The sequence below is a fragment of the Patiria miniata genome, unplaced genomic scaffold (assembly GCF_015706575.1).
Source record: "Patiria miniata isolate m_02_andy unplaced genomic scaffold, ASM1570657v1 HiC_scaffold_14, whole genome shotgun sequence".
Lineage (NCBI taxonomy): Eukaryota > Metazoa > Echinodermata > Asteroidea > Valvatida > Asterinidae > Patiria > Patiria miniata.
The window spans coordinates 2,968,384-2,994,614 of record NW_024037052.1 but is presented as its reverse complement, the minus strand read 5'-3'; the positions used below and the strand labels follow the sequence as shown (position 1 = coordinate 2,994,614).

General features: G+C 39.1%; 1 protein-coding gene across 3 annotated transcripts in view; it reads left to right on the top strand.

The window, feature by feature from the left end:
* The first annotated feature begins 824 nt into the window (after positions 1-824).
* Positions 825-26,231, top strand: part of LOC119721892 (cadherin EGF LAG seven-pass G-type receptor 1-like) — an 85,635-nt gene continuing 60,228 nt past the window's right edge. For all 3 annotated transcript variants that reach the window (XM_038191836.1, XM_038191833.1, XM_038191834.1), the window contains exon 1: positions 825-1,480. In XM_038191836.1, the coding sequence (XP_038047764.1) occupies positions 889-1,480 (592 nt within the window). In that variant the 5' untranslated portion in view covers positions 825-888. The remainder of the gene's footprint in view (positions 1,481-26,231) is intronic.

The window sequence follows — 26,231 nt, the reverse complement described above, 5'->3', positions numbered from 1 at the left end:
GCTGCATGGGGGACAACAACTCTACATTGTGCAGCTAGCTGAGGGTGTTTAACAAATAGACTGTCAAAAAAGTGACCCAGGTGCTGTGTTGAAATACGCAAGAGCCGCAAAGACATTTTGCCATTCTCAAAATCTGTACTTGTACAACCATTGTATAACAGCTATTGGTATGCACTCTAAAAATGTATTAGTCAGATTTGACTAGAAACCAGTTAAATTTGACTAGCCATTCAGGGTCAGCTGGATGCAACTGAAAATTAGTCAATCTGATTTTTCCAGTCAGTATTGTTGACTTTGGAAAAATAGTTATGCAAATAACTGAAATTGGAGTCCAACCCAACTACTTTTTCTACTGTAGTCAAAGTATGAAACTTTGCATGTTTAATTAAATTCCTGGTCAATTTTCAATAACTACATGTAGGAAAACCAGTCAATATTTTGACTAACTTAGAGTGTAATAAAGGCCACAAATTTGTCTTTTGGAATGATTTTTGTTTCATATTAATTAGTATTCTACATCCTTGATGATAGTAATGGAACCACAGAAATTCAATAAAATGTTGACAAAGTTTGACAAACTTGTCCATAGCTCCTCAAAACTTCCAGTTGAAAGTATTTCTCCGTTTTTCTTATTTTTGAAAAAAAAAGGTATTTTTCAATCTTTTGTACATGTATGATCTTTGAAAATATGGAAAACGTTCTACAATAATCCCTTTAACGGTTCAGTTTTTAAAGAAGTAACCCAAGAATTTGCTTGTCCTCTACTAGCACATGAGTATTCCAGAAACATCTGTCCAGAATATTAATGTATTTTTTTGGTATTGTTTCGGTTTGATTGTTGTAGATGGCCTGAATGCTGTGACAAAACAGTGTACCTTCCGTCTCACCATGGTCACCAACGACCTCCTCTTCAGCAGCATCACAGTCCAACTGGAGAACATGAACTCCCAGGAGTTCCTATCCCCTAAGATCAACCGCTTCGTTGACGCCCTGTCCAACATCATCCCCACCCAGCGCAACTTGATCTACGTCTTCAGCGTCAAGGACCATGACGTGACGGATCCGCCCATCCTCAACGTCTCCTTTGCCGCCCAGCACCAAGACGGTACCTTCTTCACCTCCCAGTACCTCCAGGAGCGGGTCTACCTGATGCGGTCCACCCTCTCTGAAGTCTCCACGGCCAAGGTGCTGCCGTTCGGAGACAACCTCTGCCTGTATGAAATCTGCAGCGGGCAGGACTACGCCCAGTGTCTCTCCCCGCTGTCCTTCTGGAGCTCGTCGGGTTTCATCGCCACTCAGACCGTCATCTTCCGTTCCATCCACCCGGAGACTCTGTACAAGTGTGACTGCCCACCAGGTTTCACAGGCAACTATTGCACAACGGAGATCAACTACTGCTACTCCAACCCTTGTGGTAGGAATGGTCAGTGCATTCAGAAGGAGGCCGGCTATACCTGCGTGTGCAATAACAACTTTGCAGGTGAGTGATTATTTCTGTAAAACTATAGAAACCCATCCTAAATTTTCCCCTTGCCCTTAGCCACACACAGGATGTATCAACTGCAGTAAGTGCCTTTCACTTCCAGAGTGGAGTAAATGGTTAATAGACAACAAAGAATTTCTTACGATTCCAAAGTAATTGAACAATTGTACTAGCACAACATCCACTTAAGTAGATAACGAGTGAAAAGAGTAAGACATATATTTAAGAAACTGTACAGGTGTACTTCTACCTAAAGAATTAAAAAAAACTTAAGAAAAACATCTTTAAACAAGAGAATTTTCAAAACTTAAGAAAAACATTTTAAACAAGAGCTGGAAAAATAGTGCAAATCAGGGTTTTAGTCAGAAAATCAGACATTCAGATTTGCCTTGAATTGAAAAACAGAACATTCCACTTGCTAACAACTTCAATAACAAAGTTGCTTATTGTAAAAAGCTTACATGGTGTCAGAAATACACACAGACACCCCTCTGGCAAAAGCCAGTACAAATGTTAAATAAACAAGAAAGGTCCACTTTTATCCTGCATCCAAATGCCCATCCAACCTAACATCACTCCAGAACGCAGGAATGCACATATCTCTGTTGCCTTTTCACCCATCTGAATTGCCACGTTAGACTCAAGAACCTTATCATTCCGGCTGCTTCCTTGGACCTGGTTTGGATTTCAGCCGGCCGCGAAACTTAAGACAGTAAACATGTAACCAGCGCAGGTCCTGTACTCCAAATAAGCTCTAGTTTTTGACTCGGCCGATCTTGTCCCACTTGAACGTGACCGAGGCTTCATGAAAATGGCTCACAGCCATTAGACCAGTCTCCTGGAGACGCAGGGTTGTTTTTTTGCGTGGGTGTTTTAATGACATCTATCAAAGTTTCTTATGTGGAATGACTTTTTTCAGAATTTGATGGGGACCCCTTTTGATTAAGAAGACCCTTTATACACGAGACAGTCTGGTGGAGTTTTAAGTGGTGTGTTTATTTGTAAGATGCATGTTATTACTTGATCGTGTCAGTTGCATATAAATGGGTTTGTTTTAAGTGCGTGTTTAATACATTTATGTGTTTGATCATCGCAGTCTACTTACGTGTACTGTTGATATGCAAATCTTAAAGGCCCCCAGCTCCTTGATGAGTTTTACATGTAAACTAAGAATCCTTAAAATCTTTCAGAAAATCCAATATTAACAAATATATTAAATGTGTTTAGGGCCTATCTTTGGCTTTTCCACACAAACAGCAGAACTTGGAGTCTACTTCAATCCTTTCATCATTCAAATTAACTACTACATTTTTACAATACATACATACATGCATAACAGTATTTTATTTTTCACACTCGAAGAGATGTCCACTGGAAAGTTTGATCAAAAGGCAGCATGAAATGCCGGAGGTTGTTGCATCTCTGCAGTGCTGCCCATTCTCTTGTACATGTACAATGTACATGTACTTACTTGGGAATGGGAACGTGCTGTTCTTGTACAAGAGATTGGTAAATGTTATTTTGTAACATGTACCTGAGCATTGTTTACAAAAGCAGTTTACAGCAAGCACAATGAAACATGTACCGTAGTATGTACCGCTACATGTACTTAACGGAGTACATAACGGAGTACATAGGTACATGTACATGTATGTAACAGTATCTTCAAAAGCGCGAGAACATGCGTACTTAAGTAGTAACTAGCTTGTAAATTCCAAATGTCAGACTCTATGAAACAAGAAATGGAAATCCAGAACTGACCCGGATGAGCCCTTGGGGAAAAACTGTTCATCTCAAGAGTCTTCTAGGGAATCTTGTTGTGACTTGGGTGTTAACAAGCCCACTATCACGCCTTCTCATATCCCATCTGCGTCCCAGTCTGGTCCGCTGCTGGCAGTATTATGCAGTGTTTGCCTTACTATACTGCGTGATATGGTTATGATAGGCATCAGAATGGCAGGTCAAGTCCAATTAGGACCTGGAAATGCCTTGAGGTTTAAAATAAGGGAGACATGGTGGAATCAAGAGTGGTGGGCTTCCGTGGAAATACAAAGTCCATCCTGCTCATTCCAATTATCAAAATACATGTACGTACCTTCATTAACCGTAACTCCCTAGGCATTTTTGCTAGGATGTAACCTCAGTCCTGTAAAATCCTCCAACTGCCTCCATGTAATAATTGCATACAGCCTCAATCCTGCAAAGTCCTCTGTTATTTCTTGAATGTGGTCCTCGGAGGGGTGACCACTGCCTCAATCCTGCAAACTGTCAATATGTTGAGGCAGAGACAGTGACATCGTGGAGGGTTTCAAATATAATTTAGGTCTAAATTTATGCATGGCTGAGCATAAACAACACAAGGTCTGGCCAAAAACCTTGACACAGTGCATCCTTCAAAATTAGCCATACAATTTGGCCATACATGTATAGCCTCAATCCTGCAAAATCCTCCATTTTGCATCCATTTTGCAAAGAGGAGTTTTGAGGATTGGGAAGGTTAGGGTTAAAAGGCAAAAGAAAGGTGAATTACATGTAGCTAAGGCCGGCAGAATGTGCATGCGCAGTTAGATCTCTTTAGCTTCTTAATGGACATACCAGTACCGGTACAGTCCCCTTTCCTAAAAGCAATCCTTACATTACTCCTAGGGGAAAAAGTTCTTGTGATAAAACGTCTTGCCCACGGACACAAACTGGAATACTCGACCTGAGCTGGATGCTACAATATATTTGAGATATTTGAGTCCAACACATCACAAATAGTGTTGGAATCAGGGAATGCTGAAGGATTATGGAGTGCAATGTCTTCCGTAATCCCATGCAAATCAATGCGCATAAAATAGCAATTAACCCAGATGCACTGAACCGCGAAATCAAAAAGTCACAAATGAAGTTGAAAGTACACTGGACTGCCTTCATATCGCAATACTGTATGCAGTGCTAGCCTTCCCCTGCACCCCTAGTGTACGTGACAGACATAAGGGAGACTACAATAAATCACAACATTCATGGCTAATGCATGAGTCTCTGAAGGAAAGAGCAAGGCAGGAAGGAAGGATCCAGGGGCTTGGTTAACACTCGGAACTGTTAAGATTCTTAGCATTTGCAGGTTGGTCGGTCCTCAATGGATAGATTATCTAAATTTCGAAAATTGCAAATGTCAACCACTCAGTCAAAATCAGAGAATAATTCAGTGGGAAAATATGTGAAGAAATATTCAAAGTCTGATCTACCAGTACATATATGCCAGGGGATTATATTGGTCAAATGTAGTTTTGTAAATTATGTTAGCAAATCTACGGTACATGTACATGTAGTTCCAAAGTAGAGGGTGCAAATATGTAACAAATGTTTTACTTTTTTACAACTTTCAGAACTGAGATATAAAAAGTTGCCTGTTTAATTATTATTAATGATAACAATTTATTAATTAATTATCATTTAATAATAATAATAGTATATTTCACAAATTTCAAATGAGCATTCCAAGAAAATAACCATAAAACTTAATGTACATGTACCGTAAATTGAAATATAATTAACATAATTTCACAAATTACACACGCACACACACAAATCACTGGTTAATCAAATACATTTTCTTTTTGTGTTCCTCTTGTTCAAATAACTGGTGGCAAATGCTTGACCGTCTGCCTTTTTTGGGGGGAAAGTCATAGATTTGTGGTGATTTTTTGTGGAAGAATAATCACTCATACCCCTCGTGACAGTTCTGTACTGATGAACAGACGAAGACTGATTGCAGTACATGCCAGGTTTCACTCAGCTCTTTTTGCTTGGGTGGTGACAATCGGACTAGGGCTGGATAAATTGGACAAAACCAAGCACAAGGAAGGGTATTTTATAAGTCCTTCATCTTGATCAGTTCGTGAGGATGTACATGAAAGGGAAATGTCAATCAGACGGAATCTTGCCCCTCAGGTCATGACGTTTGTCTGCTCATGCTGGTTGAGGTTGGACTGTGTAGTTCACTAATCTCCCAAGTGTCACTGGGAATGTGTCCGTCTCTTATTGCCCAAGTGCACGTTTGAAAATCTTTTTGAATCCATGGTCCATGTTTACCAGTGACTTAGACGTATTTGATTTGGAGACTTAGTGCCTTGTGGATCCTACACATGTGTATCCTCAACCCTATTGCCCCTCCCCTTAAAACCTTAAAATACTTTTAAAATTTGGGATGAAGGAATGAACCAAATAAAAAAAGGCAGTGTCCCGGAGGTTGCAGGTTTAACCCTCTCGAGTCAACTCTTTGTCTAAAGATTGTAAAATTATAGAAAAGGGAATCGCGTAACAGGACAAACAAAAAGAATGAACAACAATGCCTGGCTGGATAGATGGTACAGTCTCAACAACTTTATTCAGGCATGCACCTTTTCCTCGGATCTGCTGATCTCCTCATTTTTTTAACTTCTCATGAATGCCATTACAAATTGAAAAACACTTTACAAAATAATTTGTGGTATGGAGTTTCCTCGATACGAAGTACATTATTGTATGTACAGTATGTACATGTAACCCCTTTTCTAGCGTTGGGAGGAATTCCCCAGTGCAAGGATATAATAAGAAAAAGAAGTGCTAATAAATATCAATTGGTATTACACTAAAGTTAAAAAAAAAGTAATATTTTTTTCTGACAAGGGATTTCAAAAACCCATTAGATATTATGAATATACGCGTAGCATTAATTTTGCCATGCCTTTTTCAACCACGCACTTTTCCAAATTAAATGAGATCACTCGATCCAGTGAAACGAATACCATAGCTTCTGCTTCACTTCAGGTTGAATATATGAATTAATCGCTTCAAAAAAACCTGTCTGGCAATTAACCTTGAGCTACCATTTGAGCGGAGCATTCGCAGTGTAAAGCTTTACCGATGAATGAGCGCGCTGTTTTCTCGCCAATTATTAATACCTGCATCCAGCGTAGTGGTGTGCATGACTAACCGGTGATGTGTTAAAGTAACCAGCGTGGTTCATAGTGCGCAAAAGTGCAGCGCCTTTGTTGTTGTCTGCCATTTGTTTGACCTCAGACTATTGTTTGGTAAGGTATAATATGTGACGGTTTCATGCAGTGTTATGCTTTTTTACCTTATTTGAAAGACTTGTGCCTGTCTGAAAAGTTAAAATTTTGTCACAATTGTTCCTTTTTTTCCTTTATATTTTTCTTGGTTGTTTATTTACATGTAAATGATTTGTTCACCTGTTGTGATTTTTTTCATCAGATTTTGATCTGCTGGTTATGAAAATACATGTACATGTAGAAGGATTTTGCAATTGATTTTGCCCTTTTTATTTTCCCCCTCTTTTAAAAAAAATAATATTTTGTAGCTTTCCCAAATTTGTAACATCAGTAATTCAGTTCATACGGATTAAAAGTATGTCCATACATGTACATGTATGTGAAGGTGGCATTTGGCAAACTTGTACTTGTACGGTACATTTGTACTGTTGTGATAAAACAAAGTGACATATGGAGGATATTTCTTGTACAGTCCTTATGTTACCGGTACATACATGTACATACATGTACGTGTATATTCTTGTATGCATTATACATTCATACAGGAACCCAATAGCTGATACATACATCATTGTGCTTTCTCAGCTCACTCTTTTCCATGAAGTTTCAGCCATTGTTGAAAAGAAAGCCTGATCTGGCCTCCTGTACAGTGTGCATTGTGTGTAGAGCCACAGCCCTTTTCTCTTTGAATTGAACATTCTGTGAATGCAGTGGTTACATTTTAGCCATTTGTGGTTACACTGACATTAAAGGCATCCATAGGATCATTTGCATTTCATCCCAAAAGTAAACCACCGAATTATTATCTAAAGGCTTACCGGTACTTGGATTAAAGATCATACTGGTACTATAAACACCCTGTGAAATTATTCTGTCTGGCTTGCTGTCGTTTAGAAGAAATTTACGTAGGTGATTTCCAACGATCAGTCAATTGACAGATTTTTGGAATAAAGAGTCCCATTGACGGAATCAGAATTGTGTTCCTGATCAAAATGTTGCGCATGGTTTTTCACTGTTTTCTTGAAAAGTTTAATATCCACTAAGGTGAAACTTCAACAGATTAGGTTTGAACATTCCTCTTTGGATTTTGAGTGGTGGTGTTATTGGAAACGTACAAAAGACATGAAAAGCGAAAGATACTGCATGCCTTTAAAAAAGCAATGTGGTTAACCAAATGGAATATGCTGTACAAAAATGTACACATACCGGTACAATGTACATTTTACACATGGATGTTGTTGCGTTTTTTTTTTCAAACAGACAGACTTACTGTATCAAGAATTGTGTGCATGTGTGCGAGTCAAAAGAATAGGCCTATGTTCAGGCAATATTATTTTTAAACATCCAAAAAAATATAATATGTATTTTTTACATGAATTTTACCTCAATAATGTATTCCATGAATGATTCAAATCATGACTAATCATTGATGTTGTCCTTATCCGAAGAATTATCACCATCCACTCGTTTGCTAAGTTACCGGTACATGTATCATGCATGTATTTTTCAAAGATAGAATATTTTTGCATTCAAGTAGCAGTGTGCAAGATACAATGTACCGATACATATGTACCGGTACAAGAATACATGTAATTTGCATAACATTGACACTGACAAAATGACAGTAGATAAGTACATGTAGATAAAACAGGCAACATCCATCATAAAGTCGTGTCAGAGTTTAGCAAGATAGCATACTTGTATGGATTATATTATCTGATTCTGATAAAGTTCAGTCATTTTGTGTCGGCATTTTGATAAAATCGACAAACATTGAACGCAAAGTTTATGTATTTTTTTTCAAAGCTCCTTTGAAAAATACATGTATATTTATGCATAGACGTATAGATTTATCTTTTCAATATCAAATATCTACCTTTTGGTTTATACATACCAATACTTCCTAATGAACATTTATTTTACTGCGTTGTGGGGACTTAAATTGTGAAGTTCAACAGGAAATGGTAACAGTAAAGCATTCAAGATTGATTGTTACAATTCCTTGCAATTCGTCATTTTGTCAAAGCCAGCAAAATGTAGGTATGTGTACATTGTATGCGTATTGTCTAATTCACCTGCTGAAATTCCACCCATTATTGGTCCGTCTGACGCACCCAGTTCAACCTATTCTTTCATCAAGGGTCAACTCTGAAATGCAAAATTTCCTTTTTTTAGAATTTACTTGCACATTGAACAAACTTTAGGAGAAAAGGCGGGCTGTTGATACAGTATAATAAAGAGGCATAGAGACTGTGTGTACAGTACATAAAAGCGAGGAAAGGCTATGGAAGGCCAGTTGCGGCAAAAATACATACATACATGTACATGTACTTTATATACCGGTACATGATGTAGTGGTGGAATATTTAATCACTTGATATTTGGACTTGTTTGTGCACATACATGTAGGCAGTGTAGGCTTATACTTTACAGAAGATGATTAGGAATAACTTGATCATTTCATAAATTTGTAAGTGTTATACACGTAGATAGGGGGCACTTCCATCATTATAAAAGGAAGTGTCATGTCCGTGACACATCCACATAACCATGATGTATCTGATTAATGATTCAAAGAAATGATCCAAACTCCTAGTCTGGAATTGCCCATAGATGGTATTTTTCAGCATTATCATTAAATTTGATTTTGATTTGATACTTGTTAATGCCGTCATCTATTGAAATTGACAGAAAATTGAGTTACATGTTTAATGATGATATCCCTTACTGTCTATACCTTTGTAAAAGTTTTACATGTACTTGAACTTGTACATGCTTGAAAGAAAAATTGCTAAATCGGAAAAACATAAAGGATCAAGTTCCCACATTCAAACATTCGTGCACACTAACACGGTATCAAAAACAAATTGATTAGATTTTGCAGCCACTGGCTCTCCATACCCATCCTAAGAATAAGCATCTGTCTTTGAGCAACATTGGCCTCCTCTTGACCGCTCAAGCAGCTGTCTCCTTCCCTCAGCGCTCCGTCCAGAAACACATCCTAGGAGATGTTATCCTGCATAAAACATGCAGGTCGGTTCCCACAACCTTGTGCTTTCATTCACAAAGATGAGAAATCTTGAAACAGAGTTGCTTATTCATTAGGGAGGAGTGCAAAGCGTGCAGGGATTTTCAGCCCAGGACAAGGGCTTTTAAGTTGTTTGTTTTTCAGAGCCGTGCAGAGGGGAATATTTGGATTTGTGATTCAGTTTTGGGTGGCTGCGGTCATTTCCCTTTTTGGTGATGGTCATGATGAGAATTTCAGTCAAGTCGCATAGTGTAGTCTAAAGCTTTTATTTTTTTCAGTGTTATGTTTTTGATTTTTTTTGGGGGGGGGGGAGGGGGCTGCATCCACCCATAAATGTGTTGGCAGTCTCCAAGTTTGTCAATCGTGTTCTGGGATGCACTATTTTCAGAAACTAAAAAGCCTTTGCATGCCATGTACCGTGTATGTGGCAAGTTTCACAGCCAAAGCAAAATGCTTTCAGCACTGCTGAAAACTTGAAGAGCTGAACAGGCATGCAACTTTTTTACCTTGGAGCTGCTAATTTCCTCCTTTTTCACTTCACACTTATGTCATTAAAAATTTAAAAACAATGAATAATTTCTTGTAAAGCATGGAATTTCCTCTTCTGTTTTGTGACTTCCAAGTTGCAGTCCTGGTTGAAGTGGGGAATTCCTCATAAAGGTTACAGTTTTTTGTATAATGAGTATTGGATAACAGGGGTTTGCTGTTCAAGTCAGTGGCACTTGCCGATCATGCAAGAAGAAATTCCCACCATTCGGGCCAGTTCAGATTTAATCAAACTAGCTGCACCTGACCAGACTGCATTGCCAAACAGGAACTGCTTCTATCGCCAAAATCGGAAATTTACTCCGCTTAGCTGCATGACGTTCTGCTGACTTCTATTTGCATTATATCCATCGGGTCGTGACAGTCACGTCCGCGTGAAATCCCTCATTAAGAGACAGTCACTCACGCGGAGGCTCGGTAAATGGCTGCGTGGGCTTCCGAGGTGTTGGAGAACCGAATGAGAAGCTTTGATGAAAAGCAGCCAATTATTTGGTTGAGGGTCTGCTGAGTCCTTTTGAGGTGGGATCTTGATTAGTTACGTGTCGGCAGAGCTGCTTTGGAAAGGCCTGTTATTAAGATGTTGAGTTATTGATTTCAGATAAAAAAAAAACATCAGTGATCAAACGTTGATAAGCTTGGTTTATACGTACTCGTACTGTGAATTTCAAGGAGATTTAGGCATCTACTAAAAAGACCATTCTATTTTCAGAGAATTCTTATACTGTACATGTACAAATATACATGTACATGTACGCCACTGAAAAAAATAGGTAAACATACGCATACATGTACCTTTTAGGGATCACGTTTGTCTTTTACTTGTTGCCATTCCTTGTCAACACTTCACGGTATCCTTTCATCACGGTATGCACATGTGAAGGCAATTTTCTTTTGAGACATTGTTTTCAACAAGATATAATTCCACATGCAATCAACCACCTGATGTCATTCACACTTCACCTACATCATTGTGACACTGTGAGATATTTAGGCCTGGGGGTCCCTTTGGAGGAATTACACATGTATACTGATCAGTCTGATTCAGAATGATTCCCATCTGCTAAGGTTGTAATATCTAGTCCACAATTGCTTGTTATTAGAACTACCGGTAGGTGCGCTTGGGGAAAGATTACGAACTTGATCCCTCTGAAGTTATTCTGTCGCAAACATCTTTTTATCAGCATAATTGCTGACATCTGCGAACTGGTCAGTACCTTTATGTTCACTTTGTCTTACTGGATGACTCACAAGTTTGTCCTCTTTTACATACACGTGGAAATCATCCTGAACGTTATGAGACGTGCACACTCATCATAGACACCGGAAACAAAGATTTCTACACTGAAGATGTCAGACGTTGTTGTTACATTGTACATATTCTGGGTCAAAATTTAAAATTGGATGGAAGCTTTCCCTAAGTTGCATTTCTGGAAACTCTTCAGTGGTGCATACATGTATGTTGGTAACATTTTGCAGCCTCATTACCCCTTTGGGTTTCCTTAAATATATAGTCCATCATTTGTAATTTGTGCATTTTGTTCGTTTGAAGCAACAAAAGTGCTCAAAACCTAAAAAAGGGTACTGAACAACTAACCTGATGAAGTTTCAGCTCAGCTTCAGCTGTATATTCCGAGAAAAACAGCATTCTAGGATCTCAATTTCAAATCAAAAGTTGCTGAATCATGTTTTGAATTGGTCCTGAATTCAGCGTCCGAGACGCGTTCTCACTGAACCGACTGCAGTTACGCGATGTCGCGCACTGATCCGGCGAATTATAGCAACCGCGCGTGCGTGTGCGTCGTGCCAATGCTTGCGCGTGCTTCGCTGAATAACAAAACGAACTACTAATATAAATTTTCCTACGGTGCGTCTTAAGAAGCACCGTTCTTTCGTTGATTACTTCAAAATGACAGCTTGCCAGAAAGAATAATTTCACAGGGCGTTTAGTCCCCTTATTATCTTTCTACCAAGTATGTTTTTCAACAATAATTACGCCAGTTACTTTTCGGATAGCTGCAAATGATGGACTATAGCTTTAAAATCCAAAAAAAGTCACTGCTCAAAACAACAGAATTAACCAGTTCACATTGGATGATGTGTATACATATACGCAAAGGTTTGGCGGTATTTGGAACGGATGACGGATAAAGACACAACGAGTGAGCGAGCGGGGCCGGAAATATCAGGGTGTGCTACCCGCAGATGATGGCCTGAACCCGTAGACGCCAGCCTGAACCCGTCTGGCAATGAGGTTGGTGAAAACAATCCCGTGCCTGGGTACAGTCAGTGTCAAACTAATCCCGTCGTGAACTGGTTCAACAGAATTTGACCAGATTCATTATGTGTTTAAAGGACTCCTTGCTTCCATGTGTTTCATGTAGATACACAGTAGTGAATTTTTCCATCATACACACAGGTCAGTATAGCATTGCATCTTCCTCAATTGCGCCACAATTTCTGAAATGGAACCATGGACTAGTGACTCATGTGTAGGATCACATTAGTACATCTTTACATCCGATGGAAATGCAAAAGAATGTATTTCTCCAGAGTGCATTCTGCGACCCGATTCCACCACATCCTTCCCCTGGAAAGTGTGCGACTCAAAAAGCCAGGCGACATTTCATATTTCAGCTGCATAGAAAAAAAAAAAGATGGAGGGACTTGAGCCTGAAGAGGCTTTGGCTTATTCACTGTCCTCATCCCCAGTTTGCCAGCAATTTGTAAAACGATCATCGGAGGAGCACTCACTCCCTCGTAGAGAGAGAGACGGCGAGAGCTGGAATCGAATCTCTTGTCCCTCTCATGACTCACACATCGACAAATATCGCGGGCCCTCCTCGACGAGCCAATTTCTGGAAAAGTCTGGGGGAGGGTTCCGGATTGCCGTGGTGCAGCTGAGATGGGCTGTGTGTAATCAGGAAGAACTTAGTACGATTATTGAGTGGAGAGTACAAGAATGTGCCAAGCATGTCACTTGATTACGGAAGTAGGGTGTACATGTACATTTGCACATGTACATGTATTACGGAAGTAGGGTGTACATGTACATTTGCACATGTACATGTACTTGTTCTCAATGATTTTTTCTTGAAAGCATAATTGTACTGTAAGACTGGTGATCCAGCGTTGTGCTGACCACAGGGCATGCAAATTTTCCTCGGATCCCCTGATTTCCTCGTTTTTTACTTCTCTTGAATGCCATTACAAATTGAAAAATAGTGTACAAAGTCTTGTGTGGTTTTGAGTTTCCTCACTTTTTTTCTAAATTCCCAGTTGCATGCCAAAAAAGGATTTAAACAACTCAAGTAGAGACAATTTTTGCAGACTTTGGTTTCAGACAGGAATAAACATATCTACTAATTCCCACTGACTAAGTTCTAGAGCATTTCAACTGCATTGTCAGTCCATTTTGCTAGATGAGAACGTTCATTGTACATGTAATTCTAATACACAACAGATTTATCTTTTGGTGGTCAACTTCAAGAGTTGAAAGTTAATGAAAGTGTTACGCTCCATCTGTTGCATGCCTGCATGTTCCAAATTAGCAAGTTCTTCCCTTTTGACATTCTACAATTACATTTCAACAGCAAAAACTCTGACATAACGGCGCAATGACTTTGTGATCTTAACCTTATCCTCTGGGCTGCTGTATTCCCAGTGTCACTCCATTGCCCAAATATCCCCAGGATTATCACTGCAGGCCACACGGGCCCAATCTAATTTTTACCCAATCATCTCGAAATCTGCGTGCTATTTTCTCTCTTCCCCCCCCCCCCCTTCACCGTTGCAGCTCCATCCATCCCACCCCTCCACACCTTGCACGGTGTTGTCCACACAGCTGCGTTAATTACACCGCACCCGCAGATCTTGATTGAATTGACCCGCATTCCTCCGGCGCGCTGGACTTTATCGTCCAACCCAATCGCTGTACCGAGCTGATAGTCCCCGGTGTCGCAACACATCCTTCCTGAGGGCCATTTTTTCAACCGGTAGAAATCCTCAGTCACCTTTGAAGAATTGTACTTCCGGCAGTCTTAAAAATCTACAGAGAGAAGGCAGCCAAGATGGAGATTGTATGAGTTGATAAGACTCCTCCCATGTGACTGATCACTCCTGTGAGATATATCGCACATCTGTTTCATCTCTGTATCGGTCCATCTTTACCCACAAGTTGCTCAGAAGATTTGGGACTTATAGCTATTCCCTCTTGTTGCTCGCTGGGGCTTTGTGCCATAAAATAATCCACTTCATAAAATACTCGCATACATTTGTTGAATTCTCATTTAGTGCACCATCATTTTCCACAGTCCACTGCATGCATTCTTCATCAAATTCTATTTGCATGTCACAAATTTGTGAAAGGAGAATTTGCAGTTGTATAAGAAGATTCTAATATATATAATGTTGTGTTTGTACCGGATGTCTTCCACTTACTACGGTTAAATTAAATTTATGATTTACAGCAAACGTCTTCCCAAGTTTGCCTAAATGGCGTACGTTTGAAAAAAATCTGAACATAGATATTTTGTGAACATTCAATCATGTGGACTTTCTTTAGAGTTTTGGAGAAGGAAAAAATACTGGTTTTGTTAAAGTTGTTTTAGTTTTTTCAAGCTGTATTTCTTACGTTTGTGATTTTCTGATAACTGATGTACTCATACCGGTACATGTAAAATCTGAAGCAAAAAAATAATTTTCAGTAACAATGTGTTTTCCTAAACATATCCCCATTTAAAGGGATTGACACTTAATTCCTACGTAAATGAGCAAACGGAAATTGAGCAAGCACCACCCAATAAAAGATTCATTCACAAAAAAACCCTGAAGTTCTAACCTAGATTTTTGCTAGTTTGAAAGAGATGCCATACATGTAGGCTAAGATGAAATGAAGGATAATGTTCATAACATGGACGGACACTCTTGATTCATACCGGTGTATGTTCTTGTTATAATAAATCCAGCCCATGTTCCATTTATATTACATATGAAGAATTAGTATCATTCAACATTAAAGCAATTTATGAAATTATGATGCGACTTGATACATGTTCATAACATGGACAGAAATTTGTGACACAATTTCTGTCCCTGTTATGAACATGAAGTCTTGAAGATGTGCCCACCCTGTAGTTCAAAATACCTAGATATCTCAGTGGAACAAATTTGGGATAATTGATGTATTTTATTTACTGCTTCCCACCACTTGAAAATGAAATGTCTGTACATGTTATGAACGTTAAATCTTGAAGATAATCCTCTGTAATATCTCGAAACCTGAGAAATTTATCAAACTTGTTGGTGGGCAATGTTCTTACCAAGATATTGCATGAAGAAAGATGGAAAACTTAACATATTACTTCATGTATCGACTCCTGTCCATGGTTCCCTCTAAATGTCACACTTTTGTAACCGTTAGTGTGGACAGACTAGTGCAAGGTGCCATTCCAACCACCGTCCATTCATTCATGCTGATTTCATGCCAGGCCTACTTGTCCGTCAAAGACCGCCACAATCTGTTTTCCTGAGCCCTGGCAGTCCCTCGGTGTGAGAAGGTGAAAGAAAAATACATTGATTTTGGCCCGAACCAGGTCAAATCAAATACGGCTAATGCGCAATTCTTGTCCCGAGAAAGAAGTAGAACAACACTTGGAATGCAGAAGATTCACAGGCGGTTGGGGGTGCTGTATCAATACGCACGTCGGTACGGTAAACACGAAGAGAAACTGCGTATTATCATGCGGGGTACGGGACGTTATCGATCGCTTTTTAAGAAAAACCTGTTTTCTTAAATGGCAAGTTGTTTGTCCTTATCACCACGCTGTGCCATCAGTGGTGTTTACATGTATGTGTAGCAATAAATTGAAAACAGCTGAAAAAATAAATACATGGACTTGTTGAAATAATTTTTAGTGCTGTTAAAATTTTGTATGCGCAAAGCCTATGGGTGTAAACACATACATTGTAGGCACAGCACATGTATTGGGAATAGACCTGACGTCAAGTGTTGAGGCTTACATTGTAAAACATCATGAAAAGGAAATGAATACTTTTCTGAATGCAGATTCTATTGAAGGTTTTGCAACAGTCATGGTTTCTAAAAGCTGCATTATTGTAAATCAAACCCACAAATATGACACTGCTGTTGTGTAACACGCATAGGCGTAACATTTCTCGGAAGAACTAAAGGCATCACAATGAAACCTTTCAAAGCTATAAAAACCTATCCTTCAACTTGGGAGCTTACATGTATATTTTTTTTAAGTAACTATGTACGTATGAAACTTAAAAAAAATATATATTTTCTTCTAGCATAGGCCTACATTTTAACAAGTTTTAAATAACAAGTTATCATATTTTGCCAAAATAAGATCATCATTATGCAACCTCTCTAAGATTGTTTTCAGTGTTTCAGAAATGGGCAGTTTGCATGATATCCTGCAAATTACAGGTAGTTTTAGGGACAACGTGCAGGTTCACTGTATTTCTGCTACCTAATGCTGAAAAATTGCTCCCTAAAAACCTATAAAAGCCTATATTTTGGTACGTGTGGAAACCTTTAAAAACCTGTATTTTGATTTTCATAACGTTCTTAAAAGCTACCTGTATACTGAAGAGGGGCACTGTGAGGCATGGGAGTATGAGAGTTTGATATGGAATGAAAAGACACCAACATACATGTAATAACCATCACATCACCTTGACCGACAGCTTCACGCACATGTTTTGAGTTGACCCATTGATCTTAAAAATCAGTATCGAACCTTGAAACCACCAAGATCCACAACAACATTTGGCAGTTATTTAACAGATAAAAACTGAGTTGCTACATTGGGCTCATCGCGCCAGTGTTTGACAAGTATTGGCATGGTGGACATTCACCCATAGCAAAGATTATGGAAATGATTCCCATCGAAATGGCTTTGGGGAATTGGGATGATGTTAAGCATGCGCCTTGAACCAGTGATGGACAGCAACAAGTGAAATCCTGGGAGATATTAGGTTTATTGCTGCGCCCTTGCATCGGCAATAAAAATGAGCGGGTATGGATCTCGTTAATGTGGTTGCCACATAAAGGGTTGGTGTCCTCCGAGCAACTCTAGCTTAAAGGTATTAAATGGACACCATTTGCAAACATTCAAAAATAAACTGTCAAAATATCATGAAATATCCTCCTTGATTGTTAGTAAATAATAGGATCATTCATCCTGTGAGGTCATTGCGCCTAGTATGTTGTCATATTTTGAGAGAAGAGAAATTACCATTTTTCCTTTCAACAGAAACATATATGTTTGTGTCCAGAAAAATGAAGACACACTTTCACATTTTTCTCAAAAAGTATGGTATCTGTAGATCAGAAATTTCGGCAGGTAGTGTTTTAATAGCCTGCTTAAGTTTTGTTGTATTGTTGTTCCTTAAATCTGCATAATCACATTGTTTTTGGTAAATGGTGTCCATTACATTTCTTTTAGTGAGCTTTCTTTCACACATGGCCGGCTGGCCTGCAGTATTTTTCATCGTTCAGTACCTTTTCGTTGGACGTGCTTTCGGTTTGTTAATGACTTTCTTAATTGATAACTCATTTCAGCAACAGATTTTTTCTTATACCAGTACATGTAAATGTAATTTTCATTCTTCAAGGCTTGGTGTATAAGCCGCCCTGTGTATAAGCCACCCTGTGTATAAGCCACCTTGTGTATAAGCCGCAGTAAACATTTTCATGGGCAAATTCAACGTATAAGCCGCGGCTTATATTTCGCAAATTACGGTACTTGTATGCTGCATTGGAATGAGAACTAATGCGTCCCTTCTGGCTGCCATACTGAACAGTTGTAACTCGTATTACACGAAATCTACATCATGCAGTTCGGCTACCATTACTTACACCAGCTTTTAAAAGTTGAAAAACAAAACACTTTCAACAGGCAGTTATCAATTTTCTTTTTATAATACATTGTAACCATGGATCTTACTGGCCCAACCCATCCACAAGCCCATCGCCCTCCACAGGCCAAATAAACACCTCCCATGCTCAGCAAGCCCCAAATAAACAGCCTCCTACAGTGGGCTCATGATTTATGACTGTGGTCATTGGGGAACCAGACAAGCCTGTTCCTTCCTCCAGCCTGCAGACCAGTGTAAGTGACAAACAGCCAATTACTGGTGCATTGAGTGACCAGCTAGCCAGTTGATGACCCTAGTTAGGACACCTTGGTATGTGGCCTATCAGGGCTGATACATAGCTCCATGATGCAATCACAAATGGCTGACCTCATGAGGTGACATTGGTCAGTCCATGGTCAGTCCGCCTCATCCCAATTCTGAGTGTGCATTTAAGCAAAGGAAGTAAAACATCTTTTTGCTGTTTGCAGAGGGCCAGCTTAGCGTCGTCTTTGCACCTGATTGACTCACTTGCTGATTATCTGTCGCTAGCGACTGAAACCGCATTCACATTGGATTTGATTTTGTCAAAAGTTACCGTGAGGGATTGTTAATATTCCATTGTGGTTATTCTACTATAGCTGTACATCCACACTTATTCAAATACTGACCCCAATTTGCCATACATGTAGTTAATCCACATTTTGTTTGCAATCGATTACACACCTATGAATGGGTACAAGCCGGCTAGACTGGTTTACCTGACCTTACAACTCCCCGACGTCTATAAATTGCTTCGTTTCATCTTAAGTGGGGTCAGGGAACCAGACTACAAAAGCATGATTGTTTTTCTTGGTTTTTCCAGCATCCACGAACACAAAACTTCTAACAAGTCAGTGTAACAATATTTTTTTATAAAATACTAACCCCCCAATCCATCCATTTCTGAAAATTACAGCAAAAGTAAATGTTTTATATATATACATGTATTCCCTTTAAATGCGGCCCCAAACTATGGTACAACATACATACACCTGTTGCAATGTGAAAGTCTCCCAACAATACACACATACATTTGTACATGTACATGTACAAGAAGATACATTAGTACATGTACAATGAACGTGTACATATACTCTGTACATGTACAGTGTCATTATGGAGAATTCTAAAGGTATCAGGGCCCACATAAATCAATAATTATCTCAGGCAGAAACTGTTAAGCTCTCTGAAGAAACCGCTCATTACCGTATAGGGATTATGATGTTCACTCTGCGTAAATGATGAATGTTGTGCAAAAGCAATGCAATTTTTATACCCAAGTGAGTCACTACTTAGTGCAGCCACTTGTAAGAAAAATACATTGTGTTTAAGGTGCATTAGGCAGAGAAGTACAGTTCAATCAGTATTTAACATAATTTCATTTTCGTAATGTTCATTGAAACACTTGCATCTGTACCGGTACATTATGCATACACAATTTCTCATCCAATCATAATGTACATGTAATACTATGGTGTATTGCAGTATTTGATCATTTGAAAGAACTACCAGTACTGTAGTTTTATTTAGAAATTTTGGCCGCTTCAAATGAACCGGTAAGGGTGAAATAATTTATTTGAACCAATCTATACATTCGTGTACCGCTACCTTGCCTTTCTCAAGACACAATATATATACTGGGTGGATAGAAAGTGAGAAACAAGGCAAAATTTCAGGGGGGAAAAGGTTTGCTTCCGAGCAAAAAAGAAAGCTACAATGTATCAGCCCAAATGAAACGTGTGTACATGTACCAGTATGTGATGAAGTTGGCATACATGTACATGTATGAGTTGTTCTCAACTGAGTTTAGCTGAGCAGGGTGTTATGATCATTATCTGACTATTGAATACTGTTTGAAATGCATGTATACATTGCATAGCCCTGGTGCAAGTGTCATAGAGCCGTTATAAAGTATAAAATCCTGCCTACAGTATTTAGTCCCCAGATTATGCATGGGGGAATAAAACAATACATGTACATGTATGTATTTTTTTATTCCTTTGTGTTTTAAGTAACCTTTCAAAGTCGGAACAGGTTAAAGTACATTTAACCATATTTTTAACATGAATGCACTGAAGTTGCCATGGCTAGTTCTTCCCTTGCTCCATCAGTCTACATATTTTTATTTTTTTTCATCTGAAAATTTTACATTAGAAAATAGGAATGATAAATGAAATCACGGGGTGAATAATCAGAAATGACAGACCTGGAAGGGCAATGCAGCAAAAGTCGCCTGACGTGATCTTCTGGAAAACCTGTCTTCTGTGCCACACATGGACCCTACGTCATCTAAGGCACTGTACTGCAGCTAATTGAGCCTTTGCTGCGTAGTCTAACTTGACTGTGGGTCCCCCCTGTGGGCTGCCTGGCTTTTTTATTACAGCCAGTGATGAGTCCATTTAAAAGAATTGCACCCTAGGGGAGAATTGGATTCTTGGCAGGGAAAATGTGGTTTGGGCAGGCACTGGGGCTCTGGTGCGAAATGCCGAGGATAGTTTGGATGGGGGGGAAAAAAGTCAAGGGAGATGGAATTGGATATTTTATAGGAAACCAATCATGTTGCTGCCTGAAACCACTTTACATGTGACCCAAGACAGTAAGGTCTTGGCCCAATTTCAAGGCTCTGCTAACTAACGCATTCCACGCTTACGATCACCGTTCTGTGTTAACAGCGCTAACAGAAAAATTATGTGCTAGCCCTGTAAGCACAGAATCCCTAGTTATGGGATACATGTATATGGATGCACATACCTCAGCCGAAATTCCTCGCTAACACGGGAACTACGCTTACCATAAGCACAGAATTTTCTGCAGGATTTTTCGCCAACGGTAAGCAAAGCCATGAAATTGGGACCTGTATAGTTAAAGGTAGAATGGACCATTTGTCATTTGTGCATTTTTTGTGTGTGGAAGCAACAAAAGTGCTCAAAATCTATAGACGGGTGCTTAACCACTAACCTGATGAACTTTTAGCTCTGTGAATGTTATTTCCAGAAAATACAATATTTTGGACCTTGATGTCATTTCAAAATTTGTGGAGTCATGCCGCAATTGCACCCTCTCGTGACACAATCCCGATTACACAGCATTCGAGACATGATCCTCATTCAGCTGATTTTCTTTCTCCATGATGTCACACACTGAACCGACGAATAATAGCAGCCTTGAGTGCATGTGCGTCATTTCAATGCTTGCACCCATTCATGGATTATATCCGAATTACAAACCAACTACAAACGGTAATTTCCAAAAATTGTGACACATGGCACATCTTTGGAAATGACCTTTTGTAGTTTTCTTCAAGATAGCAGCATGCCAGAAGATATCATTTCACAGGGATTTTTATAGTTCCGTAACTATCTTTAAACCAAGTTACTTTTTTAACAATAATTTGGTTGTTTACTTTTTGATAGAGCTCTGCAAATGGTCCACTCAGTCAGATTACAATATGAATCACGAGATGGACATACTATTAATTGGCTTCTTTTTTTTTTAGTGAAATTGTTTTGAACATTTATTCTGAACTCTAAATGTAATATTTTTCAAATTCGAGAAGATCAATATTTTATTTTGTGAGGTTTTTTTTTTCTTTACTTTATTTCAAAATACCATACACATGATGTCATCAGACATGTACAATTAGCTGTGTCGATTTTCGTTGAATGCCAGAAAACTAATGCAAATGGCCCAAGGATAGCTTGAGTTTACTTTGAGGCATCTCAAGCAGAAAGAAGCAGTTACTGTAGCCTGCAACCAAAATGCATCCGTAAAATGGCCCCTCGGCCAAACGTGCCCGGCCCTGCGAAAACATCCTCTACGCCCGTTTGAAAGCTTTCAAGACCCCATCAGCTATAGCCCGTGCTGTGTGTGTATTGTGCAGTGGCAATGCTCGCACCCACTCCATCATTTCTCCAGCTTTCAGACATTTGCAAGTCAAATAAGATGGGAGAAACAATGAAGATCAAGAAAAGATTGTAAGGGGGAAATGTCTAGTGCTTGGAGCTATTAAAATGACAGCCGAGGAGGGACGCACAATGGCCCGGAGCCTGTGCAATTTCAGGGAGAAAAACGATAGCGTAAAATCAACACCCGCGTCTTGACATTTCCAGCTACTTTGGTGTGTATCTGTCTGCAGCGAGGTTTTTCCTCAGCAGTATCCCTCCCCCACATTTTGCTTATCACAGCCTTCCATCAGGCCATGTTCCCCTGATCAAAATGCCACCAGTCTTAAGCTTAATCCGACGGCACACCTTGTCTTCCCTCCCAGTGGCATGCTAGTTTACATGACCTACATGTACATGTGTCGAAGCATGTTTGAAATAAAAAAATTGGAAAACTGAATATCTGAATTTTGTTGCATCTGATTGTTTTCGTATATTTGGAGGTTGTAATTACAGAATCCATATAAGCTCACTGGAGTCTCCAAATTAATACCAAAGTCTGTGTCACTTGTACAGAAGAAAGGGCTTGCAAACTGTACCTGAAGTGAAGAACCTTGCTAGCTCTGAACAGAATTGCATGCCGTGAAATATGTCATGGCATGAAACTTCATGAAAAGAAAACAAGCGCACACCATTGCCTATGAACAAGGGACACGGGTATGGGGGGGGGGGGGGCTTGACTACAGATTTAAATGAGTATTCCCATCTCGCTATTTCCAGTGTTGATCTCTTTTATCAAATATTCTCAGATAAAGTACACACTGTAGAGGCTTGTACAACAGTACATGTTCATTTACATGACCTGTGCATATGTATGTTCTTCCACAGGCTATATTGTAGTTGTAAAACAAAATCACCAAATATTTCGGACTCAAATCTTTATTCACTACATTGTCCCCCCCCCCCCTTCTGGTTAAAAACAATTTTTGTCAGTTCTTCCAAGTCCCACGCTAACAAGGCTCAATAACAATCCCTGTACCCACCTAGTCCTTTGATAGTCATAAACATGATTGCCGCGTTTCCATTAAATATGATTTATAGCTTTCTGCTGTGTGTCTTAGTCTCCTAATGCCAGACACATTTAATGGTCTTGAGTTGCTACCATAGATGAATGCAACAGCTGCCTCAAATTGCCTCTGACTTACTATCAACAGTCAGATGTGCCTATATACATGTATACAGCTGTACAGTAAATTTAGATGTAGGGTGTACTGGTACTACCTACATGTACATGAGCATTGTATCAACATGTACATGTACATGTACACACATACACATGTCATGTTTTATAAACGCACATCCACTCCGTGAGCACAGATGTTCTCTCATTAATGGAATTGAACATTGAAATTTACTCAATTTATCATATTCATAGCAAAGGCAACAGAAGTGGAGATAAAGCATATTTTTACATTTCCAGTGTGTATGTATACACACATGTATACATGATCTGATACACCGTGCCCTCTGGAGACATGCACACAATAAGGAACAAAAGATTGTATACGTCTCCACAGGGCAATTTCTGTAGATGAAAATGTCTATACAAGGTTTTCACGAAATAGATATATGGATTTTACTCAAAAACTAGGAATTTCCAAGGTGGGTTGATTTGTCGCAAATGGAAGAGTTTCAGAAAAGGGATATTAAATCCGAATTTCAGCCAAGGAAATTAATTCTGGTTAAAATAAGAGCATTTTGAAACTGTTCTTTCAAACTCTAGTACACGAGAACAAAGAAATGTCTCCACAAGGATACAAATTGCAGTATTCGTGAATACATGTATGTATTGTGGACATCCTACTGCCCTAAACTCCAAGGTATTTCATCATACTCTACCCCTTTAAATGGCAGCCCAGATGTATGATGTACGGCGTGACCCATGGATATTTGGCTAGGAATCACACTTACAAGAACAAAATGTCATGTGCTCATTAAGGCCATGATGAAATGCCAGCTATGAGCCCATGTGTCAGGCTTGGGCACTAATTCATGAATTGCGTCCTCCTATCTGTCATCGCTGGTGCTGATGATGTCCCAACGTGCTAGTTAGGCTATATTGTGCTATCTGCGTATCTCAGGCATTTGTCATTTTCTAAATGCGTGCTTGTACAGTCAACTAAAGGACAATTTTGAAATGGGTATGAGCAATAGTGTGAGGTTGTGCATTAGACCATGGAGGTACCGGTAGAATTAGATGGACTAACGGTACGTGCTGAGCAGTAGGTGTTGCTTTTTGCATGCTTTCAAGATCTCCCTTGGAAGGTTACACCACATGGGTGCACTTAAGACTATTTATAGACCTTTATCATGCTGCCGCCATTTCAGTAATGTTTCCTGTATCCAATAACAGTACTGAATAATAATGTTTTTTGTACACAAAGGAACCAGACTATTTTTCCTTCCAGCCTCGCTATGGTTACGTTGATTTGAATGGGAAAAAAATCAAGATGGCCGCACAGGCTGTGAAGAACCGGTATGCACGAATAACATGTGCAGATATCTGTAGTGTCGTCTTTGCACAAGCGGTAGGCGTACGGGCCAATGCATACAAGTGTCTCTCCTATTGTGATGTCAGTGGTCCCTCCCGACTCTCTCTTTCCAACCGTTGAGGGGTACTTGTGCACTGAGTCCATTGATGGTACAGGATTCTGCAGGATAATGAAGTCTCCAGTAATGGATATTTTTTTCAGTTGGGGGAGGGGCTTTTTTTGACACCCCCCCCCCACCTTCCCCTGGCCGGAATAAGCTACTGTACTTCTCCCTTAAAATATGACCATTTGTGACAGTAATATCCAATTGTGGACATTAGCATAATAAATCCTCTATAAGCAAGCTTTTAGCTTAAATGACTCCTTCAGATGAAAAGTAAGTAATTGCTCTCTCATTTTGTCCTCCAAATGAGGTACTGGTATACAATGTATCTACCAGTACGGTACATGTACATGTACATGATGTACATGTACTGCTTACAAGTTACAGATACATACATGTACAATGTGCATACGGGTGCACATACCTGTATTCATACTGTAGTTCAGTAGTTGGCTATTAAGTTATGTTGCCACTGTCATTTCTACAGCTGGCAAAGATGATATAGTCTGAAATATTCTCTTTACAACCTAAAAACATGATATACATGTATATCTAAATATTGTGGTAATGTTCCATAAATATTATTGTTGAGATGTCGGGACCCCATAAGTATTGCCAACCGTGGGGGCGAAGGGTACATGTAGTAGTACGTTGTCCTGTCCACGTGCATCGTACATACAGGCGTGTTTTTTGAAGATTCTGCAAATCATGAATCATGTGTATACATCATTCAAACGTAATTGCCCAATTCCGACCAGAACACGAACATGTACTTTGCACAAGCAAAGAGCACATCTATCACAGCTGCGAATGTTTGTTGATTCTGAAATGACATTCACTTTTTAAAGTACAGTCAGATTCAGCGTTTGCAACTTCACTGGTAAAATATTTAAAAAAAATAATTGGTACATATGAAGAATTTAATACAAAAAACGTACTATATCTATCTGAAAAAAAAGTTGAAAATTTGCACAATTATGAAACTTTAAAGTATAAAAACAGTAGGCATGTAACAGCTATTTTTAAACTTTAATTTTCGCTTCATTTTATTCTCAAATTGTGTTTAATTACATAACAGCCATCGAAACTGGCTTTGGACAGCCAGGAGAGGGCGGGATTCCAAAAGTTTATCGCATTTTGGAAATGTTCATGAAGATCAGTTCATTTGTATATATATGAACTTGATACGTATTAATACTTCAAGTTGATGAATGTGTATTTGTTCAGTATGGGATTCATTTAAAATGCACATTTCCAGAATTTGTTTTCTTTATTAGCCAATTTCAACAGCCCACCAAAAGACATCATTAGGCAAGAATTTCCAAATTCACTGTCAGTTTGTGATGATGAATTTCCACAAAAACGTTATTCTGAACATAACTACTCATCTGCTGTGGAAGTAAATGTCCATTAATAATCGTGTGTAGCTGTACTTTAAGTTCGTTATTAAAGACTGTTGTTTATAAGCTACATGTAACTGATTGGGAGTTATAGGCGTATTAGAAAAATAGACTTAGCCTAATGAGAGTGGTGATGTGATGTGATTGTCCACGTTCAAACATCCTAGAATGAATGATGATCCAGATTCATCATGTTTTGCAGCATCATCTGTCGTCATGGGTAACAAATGATTAAGAGTGCATGAAGTAATGGTCAATTAATCACAGATTGGAGATGGC